This window comes from Thunnus thynnus, chromosome 14 (assembly GCF_963924715.1).
Source record: "Thunnus thynnus chromosome 14, fThuThy2.1, whole genome shotgun sequence".
NCBI classification, from domain to species: Eukaryota; Metazoa; Chordata; class Actinopteri; order Scombriformes; family Scombridae; genus Thunnus; species Thunnus thynnus.
Window position 1 is genome coordinate 18178043 of NC_089530.1, and position 27318 is coordinate 18205360.

General features: G+C 40.8%; 1 protein-coding gene across 6 annotated transcripts; it reads right to left on the reverse strand.

Annotated features, from left to right (window-relative positions):
- Positions 1-2544: 2544 nt before the first annotated feature.
- mgmt (O-6-methylguanine-DNA methyltransferase) lies at positions 2545-22484 on the reverse strand. 6 transcript variants are annotated; one of them, XM_067610337.1, is made up of 5 exons: positions 22380-22484; positions 19953-20101; positions 10969-11129; positions 6370-6509; positions 2545-3357 (listed from the first exon to the last, which is right to left on the reverse strand). In XM_067610337.1, exons 1-5 carry the CDS (start codon positions 22482-22484, stop codon positions 3229-3231), a joined length of 684 nt encoding a protein of 227 aa, XP_067466438.1. In that variant the 3' UTR covers positions 2545-3228. The 6 variants fall into 6 exon arrangements, with proteins under 6 accessions (XP_067466438.1, XP_067466439.1, XP_067466441.1 ...); XM_067610338.1 differs by having other exon boundaries at positions 19953-20098; positions 22380-22476; XM_067610340.1 differs by having other exon boundaries at positions 19953-20098; positions 22260-22458.
- Between the last annotated feature and the right edge of the window lie 4834 nt (positions 22485-27318).

Genomic DNA, 27318 nt, shown 5'->3' on the forward strand with positions numbered 1-27318 from the left:
AGGCACCATACGAATCCTCCATCCTCCCGCTTTCCCCCTCTCAAAACACAAAGATCATTACAAGAGCATCAAAGTATGCCATGTTTCAAATGATATTTCTCTTTGTAGTTGTGGCGTAGCGTGGAGTGTGTTGGTATTAGATGCTGCTGTGGCAGCTGTCGTGGCTGGCTGCGTGGTGCCTCGGTGTCAGGGCCTCTGAGGCCAGGCTGTCCCGGCAGACAGACAGAGGGGGAGGAAACCTGATAGCGCAGCCAAGCCCCAGTCTAATGTCTGTCTATCCTGCTATCTATCCCTGTGTCTATCTGTCTGACTGACTGTTGGACACTGCCTATCTGCATGGCGGATACTCCCAGCAGCAGTGCACCGCTTGCAGCTGAGTTAATATGTTCCAAAAAGTTTCACTCTTTAGTTTTTTTTTTTTTTTTTAAGCGCACAAACTTCTTAGGTAGAATAAAAGCGGTTATTTATGAATCACTGTGGCTGCAGGATTAACTTCTGCAGGGTCCCCACTAAGCTTGCGACTTCTACCAAAGGGTGAAGGTTGTGATAACATTAGAGTTATGAGCCGACATGTATGAGGAGCAAGAGATGGAAGCACAGAGTGTGTTTGTATTTGATGTGGGGGCAGAAAATTGTTCTATAATGAGGGGTGCCAGGATATGAGATGGGAAGTGGGGAGTTGGAGACAGGATATAAGTTATGAGAAGGAAACTAGTGTTAGGAAATGCAGAGGTTGTTGTTGTTGTGGCTGTTTAAGCTAAAATCTTACAACTATGGGCCATGATTAATACAACCCAGCCAGGTCAAAACCCTACACTAACACTACGAATGCCACCAACTGTATTCTTTCTGGGGCTCAAATGAGTGTGTGTCATATGTGAGAGAGTGTGTGCGTGTGTGTGTGTGTGTGTGTGAGGGGGTTAATAAATGTTGAATCAAACGCCGCACGAGACACTCACACTCCTTAAGGGTTGCCCATTAGCGGTGTGTGGGTGCATGGGGAGTTTATCAGTGTCTGGGTGATTTATGAAGTCAGACTCAATATCATCCACTTCACCCACACACATATGGACATACACATGTGCGCACACCAACACGCATCGGCCACATGCTCACACACACACACTCGTGCACGCGCGCGCAAGCGTGCACTCGTGTACTCTCTCCCCTCTCTCTGAAATGGAGGCAGATATGAGGCCAAAATTAAAGGTTTCACAGAGATTAACAGTGCGGATGATGAGATCGTCTCAGCCTCTTTTAATCTAATTCCTTTTTATCTCGGAGCCAGCATGATACGGAAGTGGTACACATGGTGAACATATAACCACAAAATAATACAGACATAATAATAATGCTGCTACTCATAGAGCTAAATAATCATGTATCTTAAAAATGTAAAAAATACAGAAAACAAAAGGTGTGAATTATTTTGAAAGAGGTTCCTTGGGTATCTAAGCAATTATATGACCAATTACTGGCAGCGTGTGTGAATCTTTGATGCTGGACTTGCTTTTCAACATCAATTGCACAACTCTACATACATCAGTATCTCTGCTTGCTAAATTCATAGCATTCCATAGAATTTACTTAGCCACAAGCAAAAAAGGAGGGTGCTTACAGTGCACTTCAGAGTGCGCCTGGCTTAAATGGGACCCCTTGTGGCTGTGTCACAGCTCCCTTCGTTAGGGGGCTGACTGTAGCCTGTAGTCACCACAGGCATCATTAGCCTTCTGTGAAACCACAGACTGAGTCTCATTCTTCATCTGCCTGTCTGCTGCCTCAACATCTATGCTTGCGATGGTGCTCCAATGGCAGAGTAAGTGAGTCCGGCAGCACGGCAAGACAGCCATACGGAGCTGATAGGATAAGAAATTCAAAAAATACAGCAAAGTTCAAATGTATGCAGTGAGTGGGCCACTTGAATTGGCTCTGTAAAGGTTAGAGTCGAGGTTATTTTTGGAGGGTGGATTATTAGGCTACCTGGGCCGAACAGAGGAGGAATAACAATGGGGAAAGTGAGGGTCACTCTGTAACTGCGCTCGACAGTGAGGAGAATCAAAAATTTAGTGAAATAAAAACCTAAATTGTCAATGTTACAACGGATCATTGTGAGGGAATGTAGAAGATGAAAGTACAGGACATATTCAATTAAAGCAACGGATGTTTTCTACACACACACACACACACACGCACGCACACACACACCGTCTCTGCTGTCCTTCCATATGGTCTTTCTAAAACAGAATAATTCATCCCAAAAGGATTAAATGAGGTTGCGATGAAAATAAAATAAAATATAAACAGTTAAGTTACAGATTAAATGTGCAGGGATGAATTCAAGGTTGAAATGTTGATTTCAGTTTCCCGTTCTGTACTGCCCTCTAATGGAAAACACTACTCAGAAATAAAAGAAGGAGCTCTGACATACAGTGCTGCAGCGAAGAGAGAAGACATACAGCATAATTAATTATGAGCTGAACTGAGTGAACGCTACATGGAATCAATTTTTAAATTACATACAGTTAAAATGATGAAAAGCTAGTGTTTGACATTTGAAGATGTATTTATTTAAACATGTCTAATGTAACAAAAGTGCAGTATATAATGCATAAGACATCTCCGCTCTAGGTGGATTGTAAGGCGAGAGCAAACAATGAGATCTAAATGAAGACAAAATAAATGCTTCACTACAAAGCTTTGTAGCAGTAAAATTCAGAGCCTTTATCACTGGATGTTGAACAAAGCATTCACTTGGCAGGAAATTAAAAAACCAACGAGAGGTACAAAGACTAATTCTGCTTAGGAAAAAAACAACAACAACAACAACAATGCAAGAGACATATTTTTAAGGGAATAATAATTCTTTAGAAAAACCATTCCAGCACTATCTGGCAAACGCAACGGAGACCCACGGGAGCATATGTTTGTAATTCCTACTGTTCTCTGTTTAAGTTATTTTTGTACATTCTAATTCTGCAACAACTCTGTATCACATTAACTATGCAGCATCTCTATTCTTAGATTTAAAAAACTGAGTATAAACTGAATATTTACAAGTAGCTGCAGTTGTTCCACAGTGTGTGCCAAACACGCTAAACTTTATGGCCCTGTTTTGTGTTTAAAAAAACAAACAAAAAAAAAAACCTTTTGTGTGTGTGTGTGTGTGTGTGTGTGTGTGTGTGTGTGTGTGTGTGTACTGCATGAAGGACAGTTGGGCTCTGTCATGCTTTAGTCTTCCCCTGTTGGCCTCTCATGGGTGAGCAGCCATTGTTTGAGATGGTCGCCCTTGCCGCTCATGTACGGCCCACTCTGTCCACTGCTAGAAATGACTCTGTGGCAGGGGATGAGGAGAGGAACCTGGCAAACAGACAGAGAGAGGGATACAACTTTGAAAAAAACAAAACAAAACAAAACAAAACATGTGCAACTTTTGCAAAAAAAAAATATTATGCAAGCACGTTTCTACACGCAGACAGAGACACTTTGAAATATTTACTTTTACTTTAAATGAACCATCATTTTCAATTTTAGAAATTCAGTAAGGAGTGTACAAGTTTTAAACTTGAAGAATAATAACTCCACAAAGGATCGATACTGTTGCCACAAAACTATAATGTGTTAGTAGAAAACGAATAATTGAATAAAAACAGAAATACAGATAGGGGGCTTTAAAAATCGACTGCTTTCTTATTCTCAGGTTGACATTTATTGTCATAGCAACACAACAGTTTGAAGTCTTGATAGTAGATATGTATTATGTATGAAAGAATCTCTGATTTACCACATAAACGGTGTGACTTAAAAGTAACCAACGTGCAGAAAATATGAATCTGCACTTTTTTTTTTTTTTTTTCTCCTTGTTGCTTTTTTATGTTCATGCACTGCATGAAAACAAAGTGCCACACCAGAAGTGTCTGGTTTGATCCTGCACAAATCCACATTCAGGGTGATGGCTCAGTCTTTGGGTATAAATGTTTTTTACTCTTTAATAGTGTAAAGCAAAGAAGCAATCAAAAATTAATGGGCAAAAACACCAGCAGGATGAATATTCAATCGAGAGGGTGTCAACATTAAGATCTGATAACCCTGTGATCATTAAAAAGAGGAAGTCGGTGGAGCGTTTACTCTTGTTGCAGACGACTGCCAGGGGGGTCCCGAGTTCTTTGTAAACTAAATGGCTGGAGAAAGATTAAACAAGCAAGCCTAAAACACTTCGATCATTGTGAATTCAGAACAAGAAGAGTGGCAATGGTTGGAGTGAATCAAAGCAATTATTTCTTTTAAAAATATTCTTAATGTTGCCCTCATTTTGTTCTTGTTGCACGAAAAAAACATCACAACCGCTGCTGCATTGTGACTCTATTTTTCCAGTTTAACCAAGTTATCCTGACTTGATGGCTGCTCCGCCAGCTTTTCATATAAAAGTTGGACATGCGGTGTGTTTCAGTTCAAATCCATCATTAAACCCGCTCCCATATCAACAGCAATAAAACTTTCCGAGCCCCAGATTAACCTTGCAGACAGAGAAATACTGCTCGAGTATTCGGATCAATACTGTTCCCCGGGTTTGGAGGGAGAGCAGGGTACCCTCAAGGCCTTCGGATCTGCCTCTTCACTTGGGGGGGAAAAGAGCACTACACCAGGCTTATCAATACTCAAATCCTGGTGAAGAAGAAGTGCCACAGAGAGGCGAGGATCGATTGAGCACACTGAGCTTTTCACAGCTGAAGCCCGAGTGGAGCAGCGCTACTGACAAGTAATTGACACTGACAATCTGACTCTGGATCTGTATCAGGAGCTGAGGGCTCAGGCTCCCAGCCTCCCTGACGAAAGGAGGGAAATGTCTGTAAAACATGAGACTGAGAAGCATTATACAGCCATCCAGAAGCAACGCTATTGGCAAATGTAGTATTTAAAGTATATAAAGAAACAACTCCATACTATTAATAAATAATCATTTATTTGCGGTTATTCTGTGTTATAAATGATTTTTCTCTCTTACTTAAAAACACGATCAGAGGAAAAAACACACTGCTAAGACGAGGATGTGCACAGGCTATTTCACATCACATACTGTATAAAGGAAAACATCTCGCTGGCTGCATTTCAGTATAAGAAGTGTTCTCTGCCTCACAGAGCACACCGGTGGTGCCCACAGCACTACATGGGCAGAGCTAAACGGGCTTTGATCAAAGGGTTTGATCAAAAGAAGACACACCACTTGCCCTCTAGCCCTTCATTTTGTACACAGTGGATTCATGGGCAAAATGATGCAGACCAGGTTTCCTACAAGAATGGGAGATTTGCAGCGAACATCTACAGTAAAGACTTGAGAAAACAGGAACAAAAGGTGTGGGCTTAAAATCGTGCTGTAGGTAGACTTTTACTTCTCAGCCGTTATCCGAAGGAGGCGTTTATTTTGCCGTTGCACATATTCCAACACACCTACAGTTAAGGTTACATGTCTTGCATCAGGGAAAAAAATGTTTTGTTGGAAAACTCTACTACACAACTACTGTTTTGTAGGTAGTAGGAATTTAAATTAAACAGACGGGCTGAAAATAATTTTATATTTAATCAGTTTTTATGTATTTAAAATGTTAAGTGGTTATTCGATCATATACGTGTAAATGTACCCACGGTATAGATGACATATCATATCTATTTATTAATTTCTTTCCTTACTTTATTTATTCATTCACCATTTAACCTTTTATTACAGAAAACTGCAATTGAAGCATAAAATATTGATGTAAAAGCTTTAAATCTATTGCAACTCGTATGGTTGTTTCACACAATCCTAATTACATTTAGGAATATTTAATTACAGCCAAAACTAACAATTATTTTCATTATCGCTTAATCTGCCGATTATTTTCTCGATAAATCGATGAAATGTCTGGAAATAGTGAAAAAGGGTCATCACAGTTTGCCAGATTCCGAGGTAATGTTTCCAAATGTTTTGTGTTGCTCAACTAAAAGTCCAAAACCGAAAGATATTCAGTTTATAATGATACAAAACAGAGAAAAGCTGAAATTCTTACATCTGAGAAGCTTCAAAACTATTCAAACAATAAATCATTTATATAAAAAAAAATTCTGTTGATTGACAAATCAATTAATGGTTACAGATCTATATTTAATATTGTAAGTAATGTCATGATGTCTCCAGCACTTATAGTCAAATTCCTTATTTCTTATAAAATGACTAATTAACTTTTGACTGTAGGCAGCTTTACTGCTTGTCCACACACAACATGCAGTTATTAAAGCAAAAATAACAAAATTAAAAAAAAAGATCACCTTCCCCATCTGTTTAAATAAAGTCAGCGAGAGAGAAGCCTGTCAATCAATGTCAGCCACACTCACCGGGTTCCTCCTCATGGCCCCTCCCACCGCTCGCACCGCTCTGGGGTTTCCCGCCATCTCAGCAAGGCGTTTGTAAGAGACCGTCTCTCCAAACTTCACATCTCTCAGAAGTACCTGCAGCACGTGGCTGGTGAACGCGTCTACGCCACAGAGCGGAGGACAGAGAGAGAAGAGCGAGAGACAGATGGGAGACAACAAGAGGAAGAGAGAGTTCCTCGTTTAATCAATCAAACTCAGACAGCTGACGGAAACGCTGATGACAATGAAAATAAGCGTTTGGTACGACGTGGATAATACTACTTTGAAATAAAAAAAAAAAGTGTTTTGAATTCAAATCAAAAGTTTGACACATCACCACATTTAATAATAAACATCACATTACATAATAAATTGGTTTTTAATATTGTCCAACCACGTGTTTGAGGTCAAATTCTCCATCGGAGCTACTCTGACTGATTCCTTCTTTTTTCTTCACAATACTCATTAAACAACTAAATACATAGAAGTCCCTCAATTTGACCTTAGAACTAGTAATAACATGCTACAGTAGCTGATGTGAGAAAATTATTTCTATGGCAGAAAAATCTAGGTTATGCTTTGAAAGGTCACAGCTAAAATTAAAAAAGTTCGCTCCTTCATTTAAAAGGATTAAGAGAGGCCAAAAAGACTGCAAATCTGCTCCAGATTTTTAATAATAATAATTTGAATGTTGCACACCATTTGTGGCAGTGGGATGACTTTGAGGTTAATCAGACCAATTTGTCCTTTTAATTGCTTTCTATTCAGAGTAGATTCATTATATCATCTTCACTTAAATGGCGGAATTCTTCAAATCATCCGCAGCTTAACCGACCACATTAACGGCTTTGATTTCATTAACACTTTAGCAGTAGCATTATCTTTTTTTCTGGATTACCAGGCAGTGACTGAGAGGCATGTTTGTCTAGCTCTGATTGGGAAAGAAAAAGAGAAAAAAAAAAAAAAAGTATTTGAAGCATCTCGAAACCTTAAGACATTGATGCGCTGAGCTTGTGTAGCGAGTGAACAACACTCTTGCGCGGTAGAACAAGATGGGGAACAATAGTCTCGTTATCAAGAGGGGGTGAAATTCTTCTAGTACATACATGTACTCAGTCATGAAAATTCAATTAGTGATCTCCCATTCTCTCTCATTTATATGGTCTAAGAGAGCACATGACAAGTGATCTATGTGAAATCCCTCTAAATTGGCATTGTGTGAAAACATGTCACACCCCTGTCTCTCTTCTACAGAGTGAACATCCTTTACTCCCCAGGCTCCCTCACTACCTTATAGTCACTCTCCGCTACACAAAGCCACGCGAACAAGGCAATTTGCCTAAACTGGGGGGAATAAGTGTAAAACCTAAAGGGGATACATTTGATTGATGCGTACCCATGTGAGTTCTTTGTCTTGAACAAGGCCCGTAGGTACTGTTTAATAATTTTTCAGGTAATAATCACGCTGTCAACGAGATGACGGGCTCTTACGCAGACAGACTTAATGTTATGAGGAGATAAGATACACCCCTGAAATTTCTTTTATGCATTATTCTCCCTCATAAAGCTCAGATTTGGCCACATGATGTGTGTGGTACATATTGATATCGTTTTGTCACCGGTGGGTAGGTGACAACTCGTCCAGACTATGGAGTTGACAAATCTCTGTTGATGCGAACGTTATTGACAAACAACCAAAGTCAGTGTCACGCCGGCGCACACGCTGAGCGCTTTTGCCTACAAGCAGACTGAGCAACAAGCTGCAGTGTTGTTTGCACCTTTTTACGAATCCTAAGCAACTGTTTCTCCTCCAGGATTGCACATTTCCAACAGTTGTGCACAAAAAACAAGTGTCTGTGCTCTCATCTGCTGGTACAAGAGGTTAAAGAACTTTGCCCTCATCAGTGTTAGTGACAGAGACTTCATGCGGGTCACTCGAGGTGACCAGCAATGATTTGGAGAGCAGTCCCCTAGCCCCATACTTCATAAAGAGCCTAATACGGTGTGTCTGAGGTCAGGACCCTCTTTAGATCGGGGTGCAGTGATGTCAATTGTTTAAATAAAAGTTGAGAGGAACCACTTACATGTTTACAGACATCCCATAATTATGTCACAGGTCATTACCTACCATGAGGCCAGGTGATAGGGCCATTGCAGAGGCAGAGACGGATTGACCAAGAGTAAAAATCGAACGGATCTAGTGATTATGAAGATATCGACATATATGATTGATTTACTCATTATTTTGTATATGAAAGTAATTTGGAAAAAAAAAGGAGAAAACAATAAAGTGGATTCCATCAGCCCTGCTAGTGATAGATTTAGAGAGATGACTTCCAGCTGACAGTCACCTTATACATGGTTGTGAGAATAAAAAGACAATAGTGGAAATGCAGCTACCTCATTATCCTTTGTGTCTAATGGGAGGGAAGACTTTGACTCCCAGTCAAAGTGTCTCTTGAGTCTTGAGGGATCCATACTTTTGAAGGCTGACGGGGTGCTGATGATTCTCTGATTATTCGATATTCTGAAAACGTTCATTTCCCTAATTCCTCTCCACATCACAGGGGCGAGTCCTGGTGAGTGTCTCATCTCGCCCTGCGCTGTGCACAGGGGGAGGTTCAGGCTCCTGCAGGAACACAGTCATTTGGGCTTTGAAGAGCGCCCTTCCCCCCCTTAGCCTGGCCCCCTCCCCGCACATTCCCTGTGCCGCTTACCGAGACTAAGATCCTCTCGTCTGTTACATATGGATGTATAATTAATGAGATAAGAATATGCATCGTTTTAAGAACCCACGATGGTGTCTGTGTTTTTCTGAGGGGGTGAATGCGAGCGCACACGCGCACACAAACATACACATGCTCACTGAGCGCGACACGCGCGCACGCACTCACCATTCCTCTACCTCTGACGACCAAAGATGCGTGTGATGTTGCGCATGACAATCAGTCAGACAGTATAGAAAAATTGCACCTCGGATCTCCTTTCATGTCACCTCTGTTGCTCAGGTATATCGTGACAGCTAATATGAAAAGTGGCTTGTTTTGTCAGAAATGTGTAAATAAACATGGCAACACTTCAAGTGAAGGTCACAACTCAATATTACATGACAAGTGCTGTGAGAGCGCTGTCGCATTCAGGTTCTCCCACAAGATAACTGAGCAAACAAAAGTTGGTTGTCACAGATTGTAATGACCTGATTAAACTAGTATTTTTTTTTTTTTTCTCCCCAGGAAGGCAGCAGCTGCGTGACTAGATCGAGTAGGAATTTTTGCAGCAGTAAGGCAAAACCTGATGCTTAATATTTGTGAATAAACAACCAAAAAAAAAAAAAAAAAAAATCCTATTTTCCTCCCTCAAAAGACAAATACTCTTGATGCTAACATTTAACATTTTTATACTGGCATGGCCTATGGTTCTGACTACTGAGAGCAATCCAACCCTAAACCCTGTATTTACTGAGCCCCAAAACAACAGGCGAGGGAGAGAGGTGCAACACAGCACAATCACCTATTCAGATCAGGTACTAATGAAGAATTCCATCTATCCTGAAATTTAATTAAAACCCCAAAGACTTCAGATGAGATGCGATTTGAAAGAGCCTGGGGCTGGTACACAAGCACTTGGTGGCGAAGGGAATCACACTGAAAGTTGATTTCGTAATCGGTCCTGATGTATTTCTGCATTGCCTTTGCGGGAGCGTGGGACTCATAGCTGTATACAGGGTCTCAATGGAGTACCTGCTCATTGAAAATGCCATCACTCAAGCACTGCATATCTGCATGAAATTAGAGAGCAACTAAGGCCTGATTGCAGGGGAAGAGAGGCACAATTGTTAAATGCATATATTAGAGTTATTTTTTTTTCTGTGTAGGTGTGCTTCTGCGTCTAAATGAGCGCTTCTGAAAATATTTAAGTTAAAATGCAATGAGCGTCTCGGTGTGACAAAGAAATAGACTGTAATTGTTTTGAAAACGGCACGGGCGCGATAAGTTTATGATTTCAGAAGTGAGTTGTCAGGCGCCTGTATTGTTTGTTTCCTTGAAACAAAAACACCAGGGATAATTAATTCCTCGTTTTTTTCCTCGGTGACCTCAATCATTCACTCTGGAGTCACAACTACCAGTTGAAAGGACACTAATTGTCCATTTTTGGGGTGCTTTCATTTTACTCGCCCTAGGTGACTGGTCAAGCCAACAATAAGCTCATTCAAACTTTACCACCATTCACATGTTCTCATTAAAAAAAAAAAAGCTTCCTGTCTGAAAATGTCAAGAGTGGAATTCGATCAGTTTCAAAGAATGTGCCAAGAATCATGGAAAAGCTTGCCAAGACTAACACGCGTGGTAAGAGCTGCCACAGATTACTGAACCAAGTTACAGCTCTGTGTTCTGTTCTCTCTCCTTCGCTCACCCACTCGCTCGCTCTCCCGGCCTCGCTCTCTCTCTCTCTCTCTCTCTCTCAGCCATAAAATACTTCATTATAACACAGTGAGCCAGTGAGTGTAAGTGATGTAACTGACAATTAAGAGTGAAAGCCTGATCCCAGTCATGGCTCTGCAAATATTTATCCATGACAGACCTCCTTGCAGGGCGGGGTGGTGAAAGGCAGGGAGCGGGAGACTCCCAGTGGTCTGCGGCTCAGTGAAGTACGCCTGGAGCCATTCAACGCAGCGCTGCAACTCGGGGCTCGTTTCTGCCGGGCTATCGTTGACCACACAGCTCAGGGGGGCCTCGCTGCTCCTGTGAGGGATATAAGGCAGGATGGGGAGGTGAGGTGGGGATCAGAGGAGCAATCATAATACCAAATTCTTGGTTGAACAGTGCTAAAATATGTCACAAGAGTGTAATAACATGCCACGAGTGACACAGATGCAAGATGACATAATTTGCTGAGTGAAACTAAAGTTGTTAATCAAGACGTGTTTAAAATCCAAAAATTCGGCATAGCTCCTGTCAGGCGGCTGTGACAAATATCAGGAGTGTGAAAGACAGAAAGAAGCTCGAGAAAATATAAAGACAGTAATCCAGACATTTGTTACAGTAGATATATATTCATAAGAAGTGCAGCGTGATAGAGTATGAAAGAAAACATTGTCGGGTCATACGGAACAGCGCTAACAGTCTATTTCAAACAACTTTAAGGAAGCAGAACCAGTTTCTCAGAAAAAAAAAAAAAAGAGTTTTCAAAAGTCTCGCTGTTGTTACAGAAAAAAGTTAAGAGCATAGCGTTAACAACAGTTTCAACTCCGCTTTGGTCTAGTTTATAGTTCATGACAAGAATAAATGGATTTTTTGGCCAGAGCTGGTGCTGGCCAGCAAAACACTGCACTTGGACGTGCATCTTAGCATGAGTAGATGCTTGGAGGAATTTGCCGATGGTTGAGTTGGCATCACTTAACAGCTGAATTTCTCTCCACTGCTGACCACCCCCCAGGTCAATGCAAGCAGACTGACCCATATTTGACACTTAAAGACCCTACTGGGAAGGTCTTCTCTTAGCATGTGCATTACTGCAAAGTGGACTTCAAGCTGTGTTGTGGATCTAAAGCAGGCCGCCAATTCCATTAACTGGTGTACAGGACTTATAAATAAATAATATCAACATTTAAGTGCCCCCTTTTCAAAATTGGCTTATCCTGTATGGTATTAATAATAGACATTTACTTTGTTAAACACACAGACCGTCTCTCTCCTCCCTGCCGTAACAACACGGCCCTAAAGTGTTTTTACACTTCTGCAGGTCACAGTTTGAGCAACGTTTTATATTGGACATGTGAAGCTGAGGTTTACTGGAGTGTTATGACTGAGCAGGTCAGTTTTCAGAGAACCACTCTGCCTGCTAGTTTGTGGCTGTGTGATGAAAATCTCCTGGGGCCGTTTAACAGTGGGTGTAAATACAGTAAAAGGTGTAAATACTCTCATTTCTAAATAAACCACACAGCAGTTTATAGTTGAGTGGTGAAAACTCGGAAACCCACCAGCGGGTCCTGTGCTGAGACCCGCTCAAACAATGGCCATGGCTCATGGCAATCTCTGTCGGCATGGGTGAGTGCCCAGCCAGCCCCTACTTGTCATTGTCTCTCCTTTCTATCCCTCCCCTCCTCCCCCCTACCCCCCTCCTCCCTCCCAGCTCTCCCTCCTCATTTCCCCCCTCTCTATTTCTCTATCCTCCCACTCCAGCTCTTTTGGCTCCCCACCACCTACACCCCGACACCCACCCCACCATCCCCTCCCTCCTCCCCCCCCACCTCCTCTTTCTCTCAGCAAGGATCTTCAGGCCACTGTTCCCTCTCTGCACCCCCACTTCCCCTCCACCACCAACGCGCCTCCTCCCACCACCACCACCTCCTCCTCTAACCCTCCACACCCCCTCTTTCTCTCTGAGAGGATGTTCCAGCCGCTGCACACTGACAGCTCGGGGATATTGTGTGTGGAAATGTTCCTGTTGGACCCGCAGGCCCTTACAATCTACCGGACAAAGGCTAGAGCACCTTTGCTTAAGGCTTGGCACCTTTGACCTCCAGCTCACACTTCAGACTTGTCACCGTGGCTAATTTTCCTCTCCTCTCAGCCCCCCCACCCCCCCCCCCCAACCCGGTTATGGATGCGCTCGCTTTAAAGGTGTTTTGAGTGATACAACATTGACAGTAGTAAAAGTTAATGCAATGCAGTGCATGTTATGGCTGGTAAACAACACCAAAATAAATAAATAAAAGTGGAACAACATCAGCCGAGCTGAAGTCTGTCACCTCTAGGTGCGATGGGGGATTGTTTTTAAAGAGCATGTGGGCAGTGGAGATGTAGCTTCTGTGCAGGCAACATTTCCAGTCACTTCAGTGAATCACAATTCATCCAGCATCATATGAACTTTATAGAGTCCGGACATTAGAAACTGTGCCCTTCAAATAAGGGATTAGAGATGTGTGATAAATGTTGGTCTAATTACAAAGAAACAGAGGGAGCAATCTTTATATGGTCTTAAAGTAACTGCCACCCTTGTATAAAAACCAACAAAACTAATTACAGTATAAGTATAAACTGAATTTTAATAATCGCCTTTAACAAGTGTGTTTAAATTTGACCACACAATTTATATCTGGATAAAGAAAAATATGATCTATTATCTTTTGACTAGTTAGAATAATAATTTTTTCAATGTCCTTCAGGCATTCAGTATTTCATCACAGGTAAGGAAATAAGAAACTAATTCCAAACTAGCCAGGATCTGCTGCACTAAAAAGAATATTTCCCTTGATAGAAGATTGTGATTTGAGAAAATTTCTAATATTGTGCTCCTGTCACAATCAATTTCCAATTACCATAAATCATTGCTGCGTAAAGTGGGAGTCATTTGGAGTTCTACCTATTTTCTAACTCTAATATAAAGAATGAATTGAGCATTTATATAATGTTGGAGGTTATTTCATTCATCCTGGAAGAAACAATCAAAGGAGACAAAAGAAAAAAAAAAAAAAAAAGAATAGCTGACATTAAATTTGTCAGTTTCCTGTGGCATATTCTGTATCTCTGGTTCTACAAGTCTTCAGTAAGACTTTTTCTATCAACTGCAGACGTAAGAATGAAACAGGTTAACCAAAAGATCTAATTGAAAGGAATCTGGCGAAGGGTGTAATGGTATATTGCACAAAAAGGGGAAAAACTCAGAACTCATGCCTCCATCCTGTGAAGCGTGATGGCGCTCATCCTGACTCGATCGGCTGTCACTTTTGACACAGCCTGCCAGAGTTCTCCTTCACCGATCATGGGTAACATGGCGGGTCAGAGGATGAAATAGAAAAGGCCAAGAGCAGTCCAATATTTTCCTCAGCCTTATAGCTGCAGATACTTAACTCAGAGACGTCAAAGACTCAAGAGAGCATGAAAAAAGCCTAAAATGACTGTCTAAAAAGGGAAAAAAATACAGCATGTCTCTATGAATGTCAAGATCCTGATGGTCTCTGAACCAAAGGCTGTGATACAATTGTAAGCTACTTGCTCAATGCAGCTCGTTCAACCATTTGAAGATCATTCAGATGCCTATCTAGCAACTGCAGCACTAAAGTCGAGAGCTTTTCGAGTGGTAAGCTGTAAGGAATGCTTCCTATTCTGTTCTGCGGCGCACGTTTTGTGCTCCGCTATTTCAAAATAAAAACAACTGGGCCGGATAAACTGCTCTCTAGATATCCAACAACTCTTATTAGCGAATGTCCACCGAAGAGGCCGCAACACTCAATCCAATACATAAAGGTGGTGCTAAAATACTGCAGAGTAGGCAACAAAGCACACAACAATTAGGTCTTCTCCCAACTGGCTAGCCACAGGAGTCAGTGAAGGCATGTATTACCAGAGCCTTAACTCTTACTCCATTATGTAGTGTATCCACACCCCGACGCAGCAATGTTTATCTACAACAGACTACTGAGCAGTTTCAAATAGCGTTTTTAGCCTCTATTCTCAAGTGCCACAGTAAGAGATTCCAATTACCCGAATGGTAAGGAGCCAGTGAGGGAGGCATAAAGTACATTAGGGATCCCCTGTAACTGCAGGGACCTTTTAGAGCCTCCACTGAAGAGGGCCGAGAGACTGGGGGGACAGTGACCCTGCATGGATAGCCTCTGTCAAAATTTGACCACGTCAAGCACAAAGGCATTATGGGAATCCAGTGTCACCAAGTCCTAATTACTGTCTGTGTTCAGAGCAAATTACTGCCTTGTTCCTCTGATTAGCGAGGAGGCTAATCTTCACCTGTGTACGCCAGCACTGCTGAGGGCCCTTGAGTGTTAGCGCTTCGTCTTCTGTAATTTATTTTTAAATCAGTGCCCGCTCCCAGGAGTTTTGAGTGTTTTGTTGTGAACCGCTTACCATGATCCCCACCACCGCCCCCTCACCCCTAAATCCTTGACTAAATCCTTGTTTGGTGCCGCAGGAAGATAAGCAAGAACAACACTTGGGCATAATTGACTCGTACTCCTCTCCAAGATGTCAGAGCGGAATCATCTCTCTGCATATTGCCTTAGTATGTCACACACTGTACACTTCTGCATGTTGCAGATATAGAATCCAATCAAGTTCTAAAACAAACTAGCACAACCCTCGCGTCGGGAAAAACTTCCCGGCCGACAGCAGGAAAAGAAAAAAAACAAAACAAAACAAAAAAAAAAAAGACTGCAGGAGCTGCTTTTAGCTGCATCTCTACAGTGAGCGGTAACTCGCTCGGCTCCCGTCCCGTCCCCACCCTGGAGGTTCTGTTTTAAAAACCACAACATTTGCAGATTTTCGTCTGAGTGAATGTCAGTGTCTCGTCTGTGCGGGGCGGTTTACAGGTAGTGTGTTACACAGGTGTTGGTTTACACAGGAAATGGCACATGCAGCCTGATTGGGACGGTCCCGGGAGACGGAGGCATAAACATAGAGCACAGATGGGTCCAAGGGCCAGTGGGAGCAGCACCTTAATGAATACGCAGCTGAGTACTACACTTCACAACATGCAAAACAATATTCTAAGGCCGCAGTAAAAAATAGCACAAAAATCATCTGAATATCATTACACAATGAATTATTCATACCATTTCTAAAGGGACTACGTCAAAAAGTCTCCCCCTGCTTTATTGATGATTTCATTCAATATCTCAGCAGATCACTGTTTGTATGACAAAGCATTTTAGTTACAAATGTAAGCAGTTTATTTTGCACACAGTTGTATCTATACGTCTAGCAAAATAATAATTTAAATTGATTAAAATGATGTGTTAGACTAAATATAACAGACCCACAGAGAGAGAAAGAGAAAGGAAGAGAGAGAAATTACAATGGAGAAAAAAAAACAACACAAGTTGTTGATACGGTTCCCGGTGTGTGAGCACATCATGTAAACAGGACCCAGACAGGGAACACATTTACCATACTGCTATTCAGTGTGAACCAGGACATTGATTCACAACACTACATGAGTGTGAGAAAAACGATAAATGCATCACCTCAGATATTTCACACTAGCGTTGGTAGTGTGTAAAAGCTGTTGTGACAGCTTGGGTATTAGGGCTAGATAGATGGAAAATGTCTGGCTGCTTATGAATGCCAATGTGACTGGGGTGACGGGTTTGACACAAAAACACTCCACCTCAGAACAATTAGGCTGTTCTCAGGCCCCATCCAGTGTTGTCAGTGATAATGGAAAGCTGTGAGGATAACTGGTGATAAATAGACTTTAACACCCTCCTCCTTAAGAGCAATGCAGTCCTGCAGTCCTCTCATATGCTTAACTAATCATGACCATGGCCGGCAAATTCATACAAAAGACTAATTACTGTTGTACTTCACTTCAGTCTCAAAGGCCTCTTATATAAGGACTTGGGGGTTCTCTTGCCTCTTTTCTCCTCTTGATGGGTATTTTTTTTACAAGTAGGCCTCATGCTAGACAAAAGCGTTTAAAAATTGGTGATTGCTTTCATCCGCTTTAATTACATTCAGAAATGGCATTTCTGCCACATAATACACCCCTATTGTTTCAGAATTATCTGGCTTGGGGAGTAAAATCTACAATATTTGACGATGCTCCCGAGCTAAATCGCCTCTTGAAATTGAAATATGCTGCCGAAATACAAAATAAAAAGCCAGCCTTTGCTGCTGATATACTGGAAGCTCCTTGGCTTTCTGCAGAATGCTATTATTATGCATATCCAGGTAGAAAGTTAATTAACCCAAAGCTTAAGCTAATTATGGTAGCAGAATGCTATCAACCAAACGCTTTCAGTCAGACAGCTGTCCAGAATTTCATTTGCTAATCATTTGTCTTTTGCCGGAGCATATGGTACATTTCCCCGCTATCACAGCAACAACAAACAGATGAAAATCATTAACTAAAAACAATGTGCAATGTGAAAAATCAGACACAGATTTATACGGCTTTGTGTCAAAGAAAAAAGGCGGATTTATGGCCTGGGAAATATAATGATAATTTTTGGTTTTAGCCACTTAGGATTTTAGGCAGATCACGTGGCCCAAGTGTGCTGGGAATTCAGATGCACAAATATATTGTTTATATCTATATGCAAATGAGACAGAATGTTTATCCTTGTAAAATTAATTACAATTTTCTATAGGAGCATATGCAAAGAGCTTGTTCTTAACAATTTTTAGCTTCTAGCACATTTTGTGCCTGTTTTTTTCCAACACAATATTTTTATGTTGTTAAAAGAAGAAATCCCTCAGCTCAGAATTAAATCAATTATTTTCTGAGAAATGCTTCACGTATTATTTTTTCTTTTCATAAAAACACATCATACTGGCTGTTAAAGGGTGATTGATATCAGCATTGCCTTGCGACATTATCAGGCAATAAAGGCTACTCAGGTTCTAATGCAACATGTCATACACAGGCTCCTGTAGTACATTTCTATTGAGGACCTCACAAGCTAAATTGCTTTTTTCCTGCTCCCCCACATCTCAGCCAGCTTGACAGACAAATTGATCAAAGCATTGTAAAATAATATGCTCACAAAATGTCTCGGGGCAGGAGTCCAGCCCTTTTTTCATTTTTCACCCTAATAAAAAAGTACTGTATGATTTCCTCTGTATTATGTGTCTGTGCTCTGTGTGAAAAAGGCAAGAAGCATCATATTTCAGATAATAGTAATCTCCTGTAAACAAAATGCGTATCATTTTTCTGTGAACGCTGTGGCCATGCTAAAAACTAAAGAGGGGAAAGCTGGTTAACAGGGAGGCTGGTGCGTAGGGCCCCAACAGGGGTTGTTGAGATGTAATGAATTTGTTCATCTGATGGTGCCTTCAGGGCTGTCGTTAGACTGGCAGAGGAGGTTGATTTCAGGAAATGTTCCTAAGATCAGTTAGGAAGCAAAAGGGGCTTGAGACGTTTCTATTAGAAAGAGCTGACGGTCATGGTGTGTAAGCCATACTTCAAGGGCATTTATGTAGCTATAATGGCATTTATCAATAACTATCTATCACTGCCATGAATGCTTTTGTTGCTGCTCCGGTTGCTCAACACCAACCAATAGTGCAAAAAAAAAAACAAAACATGGCAAGCAAACACAGTCATATAAGCCTTCGAAGCTTTGACTTGCTCACATGTCTACTGTAGGGCTCCCTTTATGTTATGCATAGACATTATCTATTTCCCTTATCCAAAATATGCTCTTAGAGATCATTTATCACTCTGACTTCCTAAGCCTGTACCACGCCACATCCAAAGCTGGAAAGAGCCTTGTTTAGTATGTCATAAATAAATCAATGGAAATGGCTGATCTGAACTATTACTGCTACAGGCAGGCTTTTGTGAGATCTACATGTAAAGCCGGTTGCAAAGATAAGCCTATATTTTGTCACTTTATCTCGCCTCCCTTAATGCCTGTTTACATTGCGTTACTCCATATATCTGGGGTGGCTCTAGTTCCCCTGTCCTATGACAATAACACCGTATTCAACTGGTCGTGATAAAATCTAAACATTTTGTTTAATGATTTCTAGCTCACACCTTTGAGAACATACAGACAGCCATGTGATCGAAGCTTCACTTATGACCGACATAGCAAACGATATTAAACTGAGAAATGATCTAGTGATGCGAATCATTAAATTCATTTGCATATTCCTACTGAACCTGAACACACAAATTAAACCCTGTTCACAAGGAGACGGAGAAAGGTGCTTGCGCATGGTTACAGGACATCTTCCATAATCAAAATTCCATATTATTAATTTTCTCACTTCAACTCATTAACAACAAGTGGAATGTTTTTACTGCTTGATGAATTTTAGGAAATAGCAGACAGTCAAGAAGGAAACACATGTTGAGGTATAATATACAAGGTCATTAATGGGTTTCCATAAATTAGAATTTGAACATACATTTTCAAAAGGATAACTTCCTATCCGGGTGCATTTGAAAATGGTTTAATTTCCCAAACCATTCAAGTTTATCAAATGCGAATCTGCGATACATGGATATTTAATTTCAATCTAATCAAAACTAATCTGAGATGTAGGATGTGGACCTGTAAAAATAAGGAATAAGTACTTATTAACGCTGAGTTTAATCAGTTTCAGTCGCTTCAGTAAGACTGTCAACATTCTAACAATTTTGATGGATGGGTAGGGCAGGAAATGCAGTCACATAATACATTTCTGAGTGCTGGTTGACACTCAAAACTACTGCATACAACTTGGAGGAAACATAAATAAACAGGAGAGAACAGTCCATGCTCCCCATGGCCTTTGGTGACCCTATAGACATCAGCTCTAATCAACTCCCATGTGGGTAATAAACAAGTTATTTTTCTGAAATTTCAAATATACTGCAGGAAGAATCACAACCACATGCCATCAGAAATCTAATTTCAAGCCCAACTGTATTCTAGTGCCCCTCATATTTCTAGTGCCTGCTCATATTTGCCCAACTTTCTCCAGGATATTTCTTGTGGGATCTACAAAAATGCCCTGCTTCCAATGAGGAATGGTGGCACTCCATCACAGGAGTGGATTCTGTCTGCCTGTAAATTTCACACCTTTGTTTATCACGTCACCAGCCCGGCTGTTGTACAGTACCTTTCAGCAGGTGCGACATCCATTAGGATCTGGATGGTGTGCACACCATTCTCACATCCACTGACTTGGATCGTCCCCAGGGGGCTCAGCAATGAGATGGTCTTCTGAGTGCACTGGCTCTCCCTCTGCTTCTTCATCTCACTGCCCTGCTAAGGAAGCACAAATTATACTGCATTCATTGACATATTCATGTGGCAACTTTCACGATTTCCCACACATATTTGCATTGAATGATCTATTGAAAACCTAGCGGGCCACCAACGGATGATGACTTACATATTTGAACACCTAGCCTCCAAACAATGTCATGATGTGACTTGATCCTTACATTACTATCCAATATTTCTTTTGTGCATGGAAAAGAATACGCCTATCTAACCAATAAATCGCCCATTTTTTCCCCTCTTTCTGTTCTATATATCACATAAATGAGAAAAACAATGCAGTCTGTTCCCTTGTCTGGTGGGGGATTCCCAAGATAGCTCGACATTATTTTCAATCCGTCATTTTTGGTTGATGGCCGGGATGTTTTTCTAGCATTAAATTTGTTCCTTAGGGTGCAACTCCGATGGGATTCTGGTTTCCAGCCCTTAACAACAGCAAAAACGTGCAGCTTTTCTGACGACTGAGATGGATACTGGCAATAACCAGACAGCAGTTCCTTTTTTATTTTTACTTTGAGGGAAGGAGAGATGATTGACTATGTTATATGTGAGTTTTTGAGAGATGGGGGTTATAATAAATAAAGGTCACATTGATTGTAAGAGTTTCAACCAAGGAAACCTTTCCTTCCTGGAGCCTTGATCTGAAAATTGTCTAAAGGCTTCAAATGCAACATCTCTCTGTTGTCTTTTATTTTTAATAGTGTTTGCAATCCATATTCATACATTTCTACTCATGTGTTTGTATATTAATTGTGAGGTATATCAACAGACAGGGAAGTTTCTGACAGAGATTGTCTCTGCGATTTTAAATCTAAAAAAAAAAAAAGAAAAGGATTTTTTTAATCAGTAGGTCCTATGTTATCAACAACACAAACACTCCAGAAAGAAATTCAAATAACATAGAACAAGCTGCAAAATACAAACTACAGCTGAAACAATTAACTGATTAGTTGCTAAACAGAAAATTAACCGTCCGTTATTTTGATAGTCATTTTACTCATATATTCTAGCAAAAATGCCAAACATTTCCCTGTTACAGCATCCAGAATTGCTACTTTTACTCTTAGTCAGCCAAAAAAAAAAAGAAGCTATATGAAGACCTTGAGCTTCAGGAAATTGTCACTATTTTCTAAAAATAATTGGCAGATTAATCAATAATGAAAATAATCATTTGTTGCAGCCCTGAAACAAATAATGAATATGTATGCGTGTGTATATCTATCTATCTACCTATCTATCTATCTATACATATATATGCATTTTTAATTCAGGGATGGATCACATATTTTATGAGATGAAACAAACAAAGATTATAGAGATAAAAAAGAAGGAATGCATTTATAGTATTTCATTTAGACTTTCAGTTGCCCCCCTTTTCACTCTCTCTCACACTTACACACACACAGACACACACACACACACACACACACACACACATACACCACCACCACATCTGTCATGGTATGCGATCACAAATGCGTCTGCTTCAACTTTCTTGTTTCTACTCTTGCAGTTCTCACTGTATTCATCGGGGGTTTGCCTGAACTGACAATAAAGGCGAGAAATTTCTGAGCCAAACAATGGTACAGTGCACTTTGGATAAGCGCTGAACACACTGCCTGCCATTTAGCAAGCTGGTAATAGACCCATAGAAAGAATAATGGACTTTGGCAATAATGGCCTTGGCTAATAGTCCACGCTGATTAAAAATAATGCTATCAGGTTTGTTTTGTGCTGTTTTCGGTGCAGTGGACTAGTTAAAGTAACTACTTGAATGTTTGGGTGTTTACCCGTCTCTTCACGGTGAGGAACAAACAAATAAGCAGCTTGTCTTGTTAAAAATCACTGGCAGCAACCTCGTGCTCGTCAATCATTTGACTTGTTTCTCATTAGACTAGTTCATGGTCAAACCTGCGTGATTAATTGGGTAGAAAGCGCACCGTGACTGCGCAGGTGTGAAAATGCAACACGTGTGTCCATATTGTGCTATTTTAGAGGAAGAAAATTCACGCCGAAACGGAAATGAAGATTACCGCAATACTCGAGAGTGTAAGTACCTTAAAACTAGTTAAAACACACTTTTGATAATAAGTGCGTAGTTAAAATGTCGAAAAGATAGCTGGGTATCGTTTTGAAGACTTACACTGACTTATTCAAGAGATAGCCTCCGTTGCATGCGAGTAGACTGATTATTTCTTAACTGAACATCATGTCAGGCTTTGTTCGAGGTATTTCAACACTGTAAATTACACCTGCTGCTTACAATGAAGCCGTTTTGCATCCGTACGGTGTCTCTACGACACCCGCGTCTCTTCTCTCTGCAAAACAAATGTGGAAGAAAGTCCCTTCCTGTTTCCTTAGACAGCATGGCCGAGCCGGCCAATCACAAAAGGCAAAAGTCCGCTCTCGCTCTGTAATTGGCCAGTATTAAGTCTCCGCTCCTCCCACTGCCAGGGACAGACACAGCATGCATGTCTAATAGGTCTCAAGTTGGGATTTGGGGTCCTTCAGGGGGTCCCCAGTACACAGAAGACTAGTAATAGTAGTGATTTAGATATTTGATTTGCTTGATATTTTTACGGGAGGAGAAATATGATAATGCACATTTTCAGCATTAATTTCAAACACTGTTATCTTTCCACTTATAGCTGAGACATTTATCCAGTTCTGTATCTCTCCCGTGACAGCTTCTCAGTGAGGTCTTTGGGGTCCCAAACACAATGTTTGTGAAAAAAAAACACCTATGTGACTCCAACAACCAGTAACATCTTACGTATTACCACCTAATAAAGTCAGCATGTTATTATGAACAACACACAAGGTAGTGCACAATCCCTTTATTAGAGTTTTATGCAGTTTAAAGGAGAGGGAGTTGCCTTATGTTGCCTGGAGCAGTCATAGATTTAACTGAGGCATATATTTTTGTCATTATGACCAAGTGTGTGGCATCAGTCATGTATTGTTTAAAAGTGTCTCATGTCCTCTGCAGCTTTATTTTTATTTCTGTGGTGCCTTCAGCTCTCTGCATGCCTCCGTTTGGAATGTGTAGGCCGGCGTGGGCCTGTGGCCCACACCCCATCTCAGCGGTGAGGGTGGGAGCGGGGGAGAAAACGCCACCCCTGCAGAGACCATTTTGAAATCTGTGAGGATTTCCGTGCCATCTGGACCCGCTGCCAGTCTGCCCCAGATAGTAAGGGTTGGCAACGGTACCCGACGGTGCAATATGGCTCTCTCTTTAATGAACTACTAACTGTCCCCCGTTTTAATTGATGTGACATTTGAGCCATTTATCTCTGACATTTCAATGAAGGATGATTCTCAGCCTTGCCATTTACTTTTTTGTGCTATTTTCTAAGAGTCATTTGCATTTTTCTGCTCTAAACCTGCTTTTTGTCTCTCATTAGCTAATTAGAGAGCAACATGCACAATTAATAAAAATGAACATAACCTAGTTTGATATAGGCTTGATGAGGGATAATCAGAAAATCACTGTTTTCTTAATGTTCATCAAAAATGATGTGAAGGGCTACCTGTGGTAAAGGTGACTTCGATAAAGCCTTGTAACCTTTACCCACATACCAACATGTAGCCTACAGTGTGGGACAACTTATGTTCGCAGCATGGGGAGAATCAAGCTCAATTAATCAGCATATGATTGCAGTAAGCAGCCCCCTCTGCTGGATCTTCTGAGCCATACTGTTTGAAATCATTTTAATGCAGCATTCAGTGGCCAGACAATTATCATATGTGGCAGTAACAGTGGATGTTTTTGTGTTTGCTTTATTACATTTAGGGGGAAAAAAGCATCAAATGTGCAATTTAAAATTTCTTTAAAGACAATTTTTGCTTTTTGTTTTCCTATTTTTTTTTATTGTATATGAATGTAATTACTGCTGGCACTTCAAAGCTGTTTTGCACATTATACATTTTGTTTGTACAGTCATATGTATTTATACTGATGAGTACAAATAATTTATTTTAAAAACAGGAAATTCTTTGGCCATGGTTTGTTGAAATAAACAGCCTGAAGTGCGTGTGAGTGACATAACAAGCTGGTATACCAAAGGCTCCACACTCAATTGTTTTCCATAATGACACATATTTTCAATCTTTTAAAGATATCCTTTAAAAACACGGCTCCACTGATGACGACTGTTCCTTTGATTGTGAGCGGCATCATTGCCAAGGTGTGGTGCCCTGTCTGTGTTGGCAGCCGGGCTGATATCTTTTGTTTGAGACTCAAAGAGCTCCTTTTCCTGTTCAGTTTCCCTCACTATTTTTGTTTGTGTGAGGTGTTGATAGACTTATATGTTGCACAGCTTCCTTTTAGTGTACAGCACCAGATGTTTGTGAGAATAACAACCCTAACCTTTTTGTCATAATGACAGAAATTGTTTATTAGCAGTTTTGTCCATCCGGTAATGCATGATTGTCATAGCTCAGTCATATACTGCCTGTCTGTGTCTTGCTCTCTTTTCCTGTGTTCGCAATCTCACTCTCATGTTGGCGTGGGAGGAGTTGAAGTCATTTATGATATCAGATATTCTCTAGGAGAGCAGGAAAGTCCTGACAGACTGAACAACCACCATCCTCTCACACAGTGGTGTGTGTGAGTGTGCATTTTAATCAGTTGAAATGGCTCTGTGGGCCTCACATTGCACATCGAGGAGGTCTGGGTGTTCTCATTGTGTATACCCAGTGTACAGTAGACGTTATGTCTGTTCCTCTAAATGAAACCATGAAGCAGGCATGAAAAAAGCAACCTGTTATTTTGCTCTTTTTACTTTGACACTTTGTTATTCCACTCCTCTCAAAAGAATTAGCTTGATCATCATATAAGCAATGCCGCGACCACAAAGACGTGACTAAATTTCTCTGTACCCTCTAGTGCCCACTTATTTAGTGTGCCTGTGTGCCTCTGTCCCTCCATCTCTGATATGATGTTGCTTCTCTATTTTACTGTTGACATAGTGCAATGAATGTCTGAGCACTTTGCAAATGAAGAGGCTTGAACTCCTGACAGGCAGTGTCGCCGGCACCCTGACACACTGGCCCGCACATGCTGTGCGGCATAATGATGACATTAGGATCCAGTGATAATATCAGGACGCACTTCAGATAAATGACTGATAAACCAGGGGTTGTGCCTCTCGTATTACACGCTTGACAGAGCAGCTAATCAGTGTCCAAGTGACTGCTATTACATAAATCATGAGCTCGACTTTGATGCATATTCCATCGGTGTTCCCTATTCATCACGTCATCTGGGGGAGACTCTCTGGATGACTGGCTGCCGGGCCAACACACATTTTAAGAGCACATTATGTTTTCATTAGAATTTGATATGATCCATTCCAGTGTTGATTTGATTTTATGTGCTCGGGTCATTTGATAGGAAACTACCAAGGAGAGGGAGTGTATTGTTACACTTTGTTAGCTGTTTGGGGTTTCATTTCACTCTACTGCACAATTACAGTAAAGATGCTTGTTGATAAACAGCATTGTTTCTTCGTATAATAAATGTATTTTATTTAAATTATCAAAGCTATTTTTTATTTTTATTTAATTGTCCACAAATTCCACATTATTTCTGACTTTGGTTTAAAATAAATATTTCAGCAATAATAGGCTGATCAGTACAGTAATTGTTTTATTTAGCCATTGAATCAAATTCAAACATTCAGAGATGAAGTTGGAAGGGAGATATGGGGTGTTGAAGTGAGTCACCATGTATGTTTTATTCTCCAGTATTGGGGTCAGAGGATGTGAAGGTGGGGGTGTTAATTTAATCCCCATTCTTACCCAGAGCATGGCCACACTCTCTAAGGAGCTTTATCTCTGACAACTGTGTCAAATTAGAGAGACCACGAGCCCCTCATAAAGAATATGTCTGTCAGACTACATTGTTCCTGGCCTGTGAAATATACGGCCGAGAGAGACAAAAATAGAAGATAACACCGTAGTCCCACAGTTGGACTCGAACATGATGAAATAATTTTCAAGCCATGTGATCCTGTCAGTGAGACAAACCGCTAATAAAACTGACGTCCACGTATTATTCTGTACCTTTTGTGCTTTGCTATTCATAGGTTTCAATAAGCATTGTTGTACCCAAAAAGCCCACCTCTTCTGGCATCATTCCTGGTATTTGTGTGGTCTAATAATTTTTTTATCTTTCATGCTAATAAAATGCTTGAACAGAATAATTTAGAGAACTTTATTGGATCTTAATTCATTGTAATTCAGCCTGGCTGTATATAATTGATGGGAGTGTAACATTCCATTAGCCATGGTACATAACTCTAGGTCAGTCCAGTCTGATAAGTGCCCATCATTTATCTCCCTGGTATCATCGCCGTCCCACAGTCAAACATGTAAAACAACTCTTAATGTTCTCCCCAGTCCCCTATGGGTGTTTCTCCCTGTTATCATCATTGCCTCTATTCTAGGGGGACTTCCTCTGGAGACAACATTTTCATAGACCTTTGACCTAAACCATATTTTCCATTTGAATGGTCTGACTAGTGAATATTTACAAGCATGTTTAATGTATAATAGATCTCATCTGTGAGTATCAGGAGCCATTTTCTGCTCAGTCAGGTTCTGGTGTTGGCCTTGGCCCTTTGCTTGAGGTAATATTGACCCCTCTTAAAAACAAAATGACCTGGGCCTCATTTAGGCCAAGTAGTATGCATACGTATTGTACAAGTCCTAAGGGCATACATGTTTATAACAAGGAAAGCTGGCGGTCTCGAATGTAAACATCTTAGCACTGTAATATTATTGTATCAGTAAAGTCCCAGAAGGTGGTAGATTTAATAATGTGGGTGGATTATATAAGAGAGAGAAATAAAGCAGTAATTTGAAATTGTTTGGGGACCTTTTGTGTCAATGGTTATGGAGGCTAAGGGACAATTCCATTCCCTCAGGCCACTGTTAAAAAGGCAATGACTTTTCTTGTACATGCACAGCATTTTGGAATCTACATGCATTACTAGCACCACAGGCTTTTATCATGTGATTAGTAATACATAATACATTTGATTCTATTATCATGCATGGAAGAAAAAAAAAAAATGAATGAAGGTGGTGAAAGGAAGAACTCGATGATGATGAATAACGTCGCAGTGAAGTGCTTGAATATACATTTAATAGCGAAACAGATCTCGGTTTGCTTCTCGGGGTGCTTATACAACAACGGG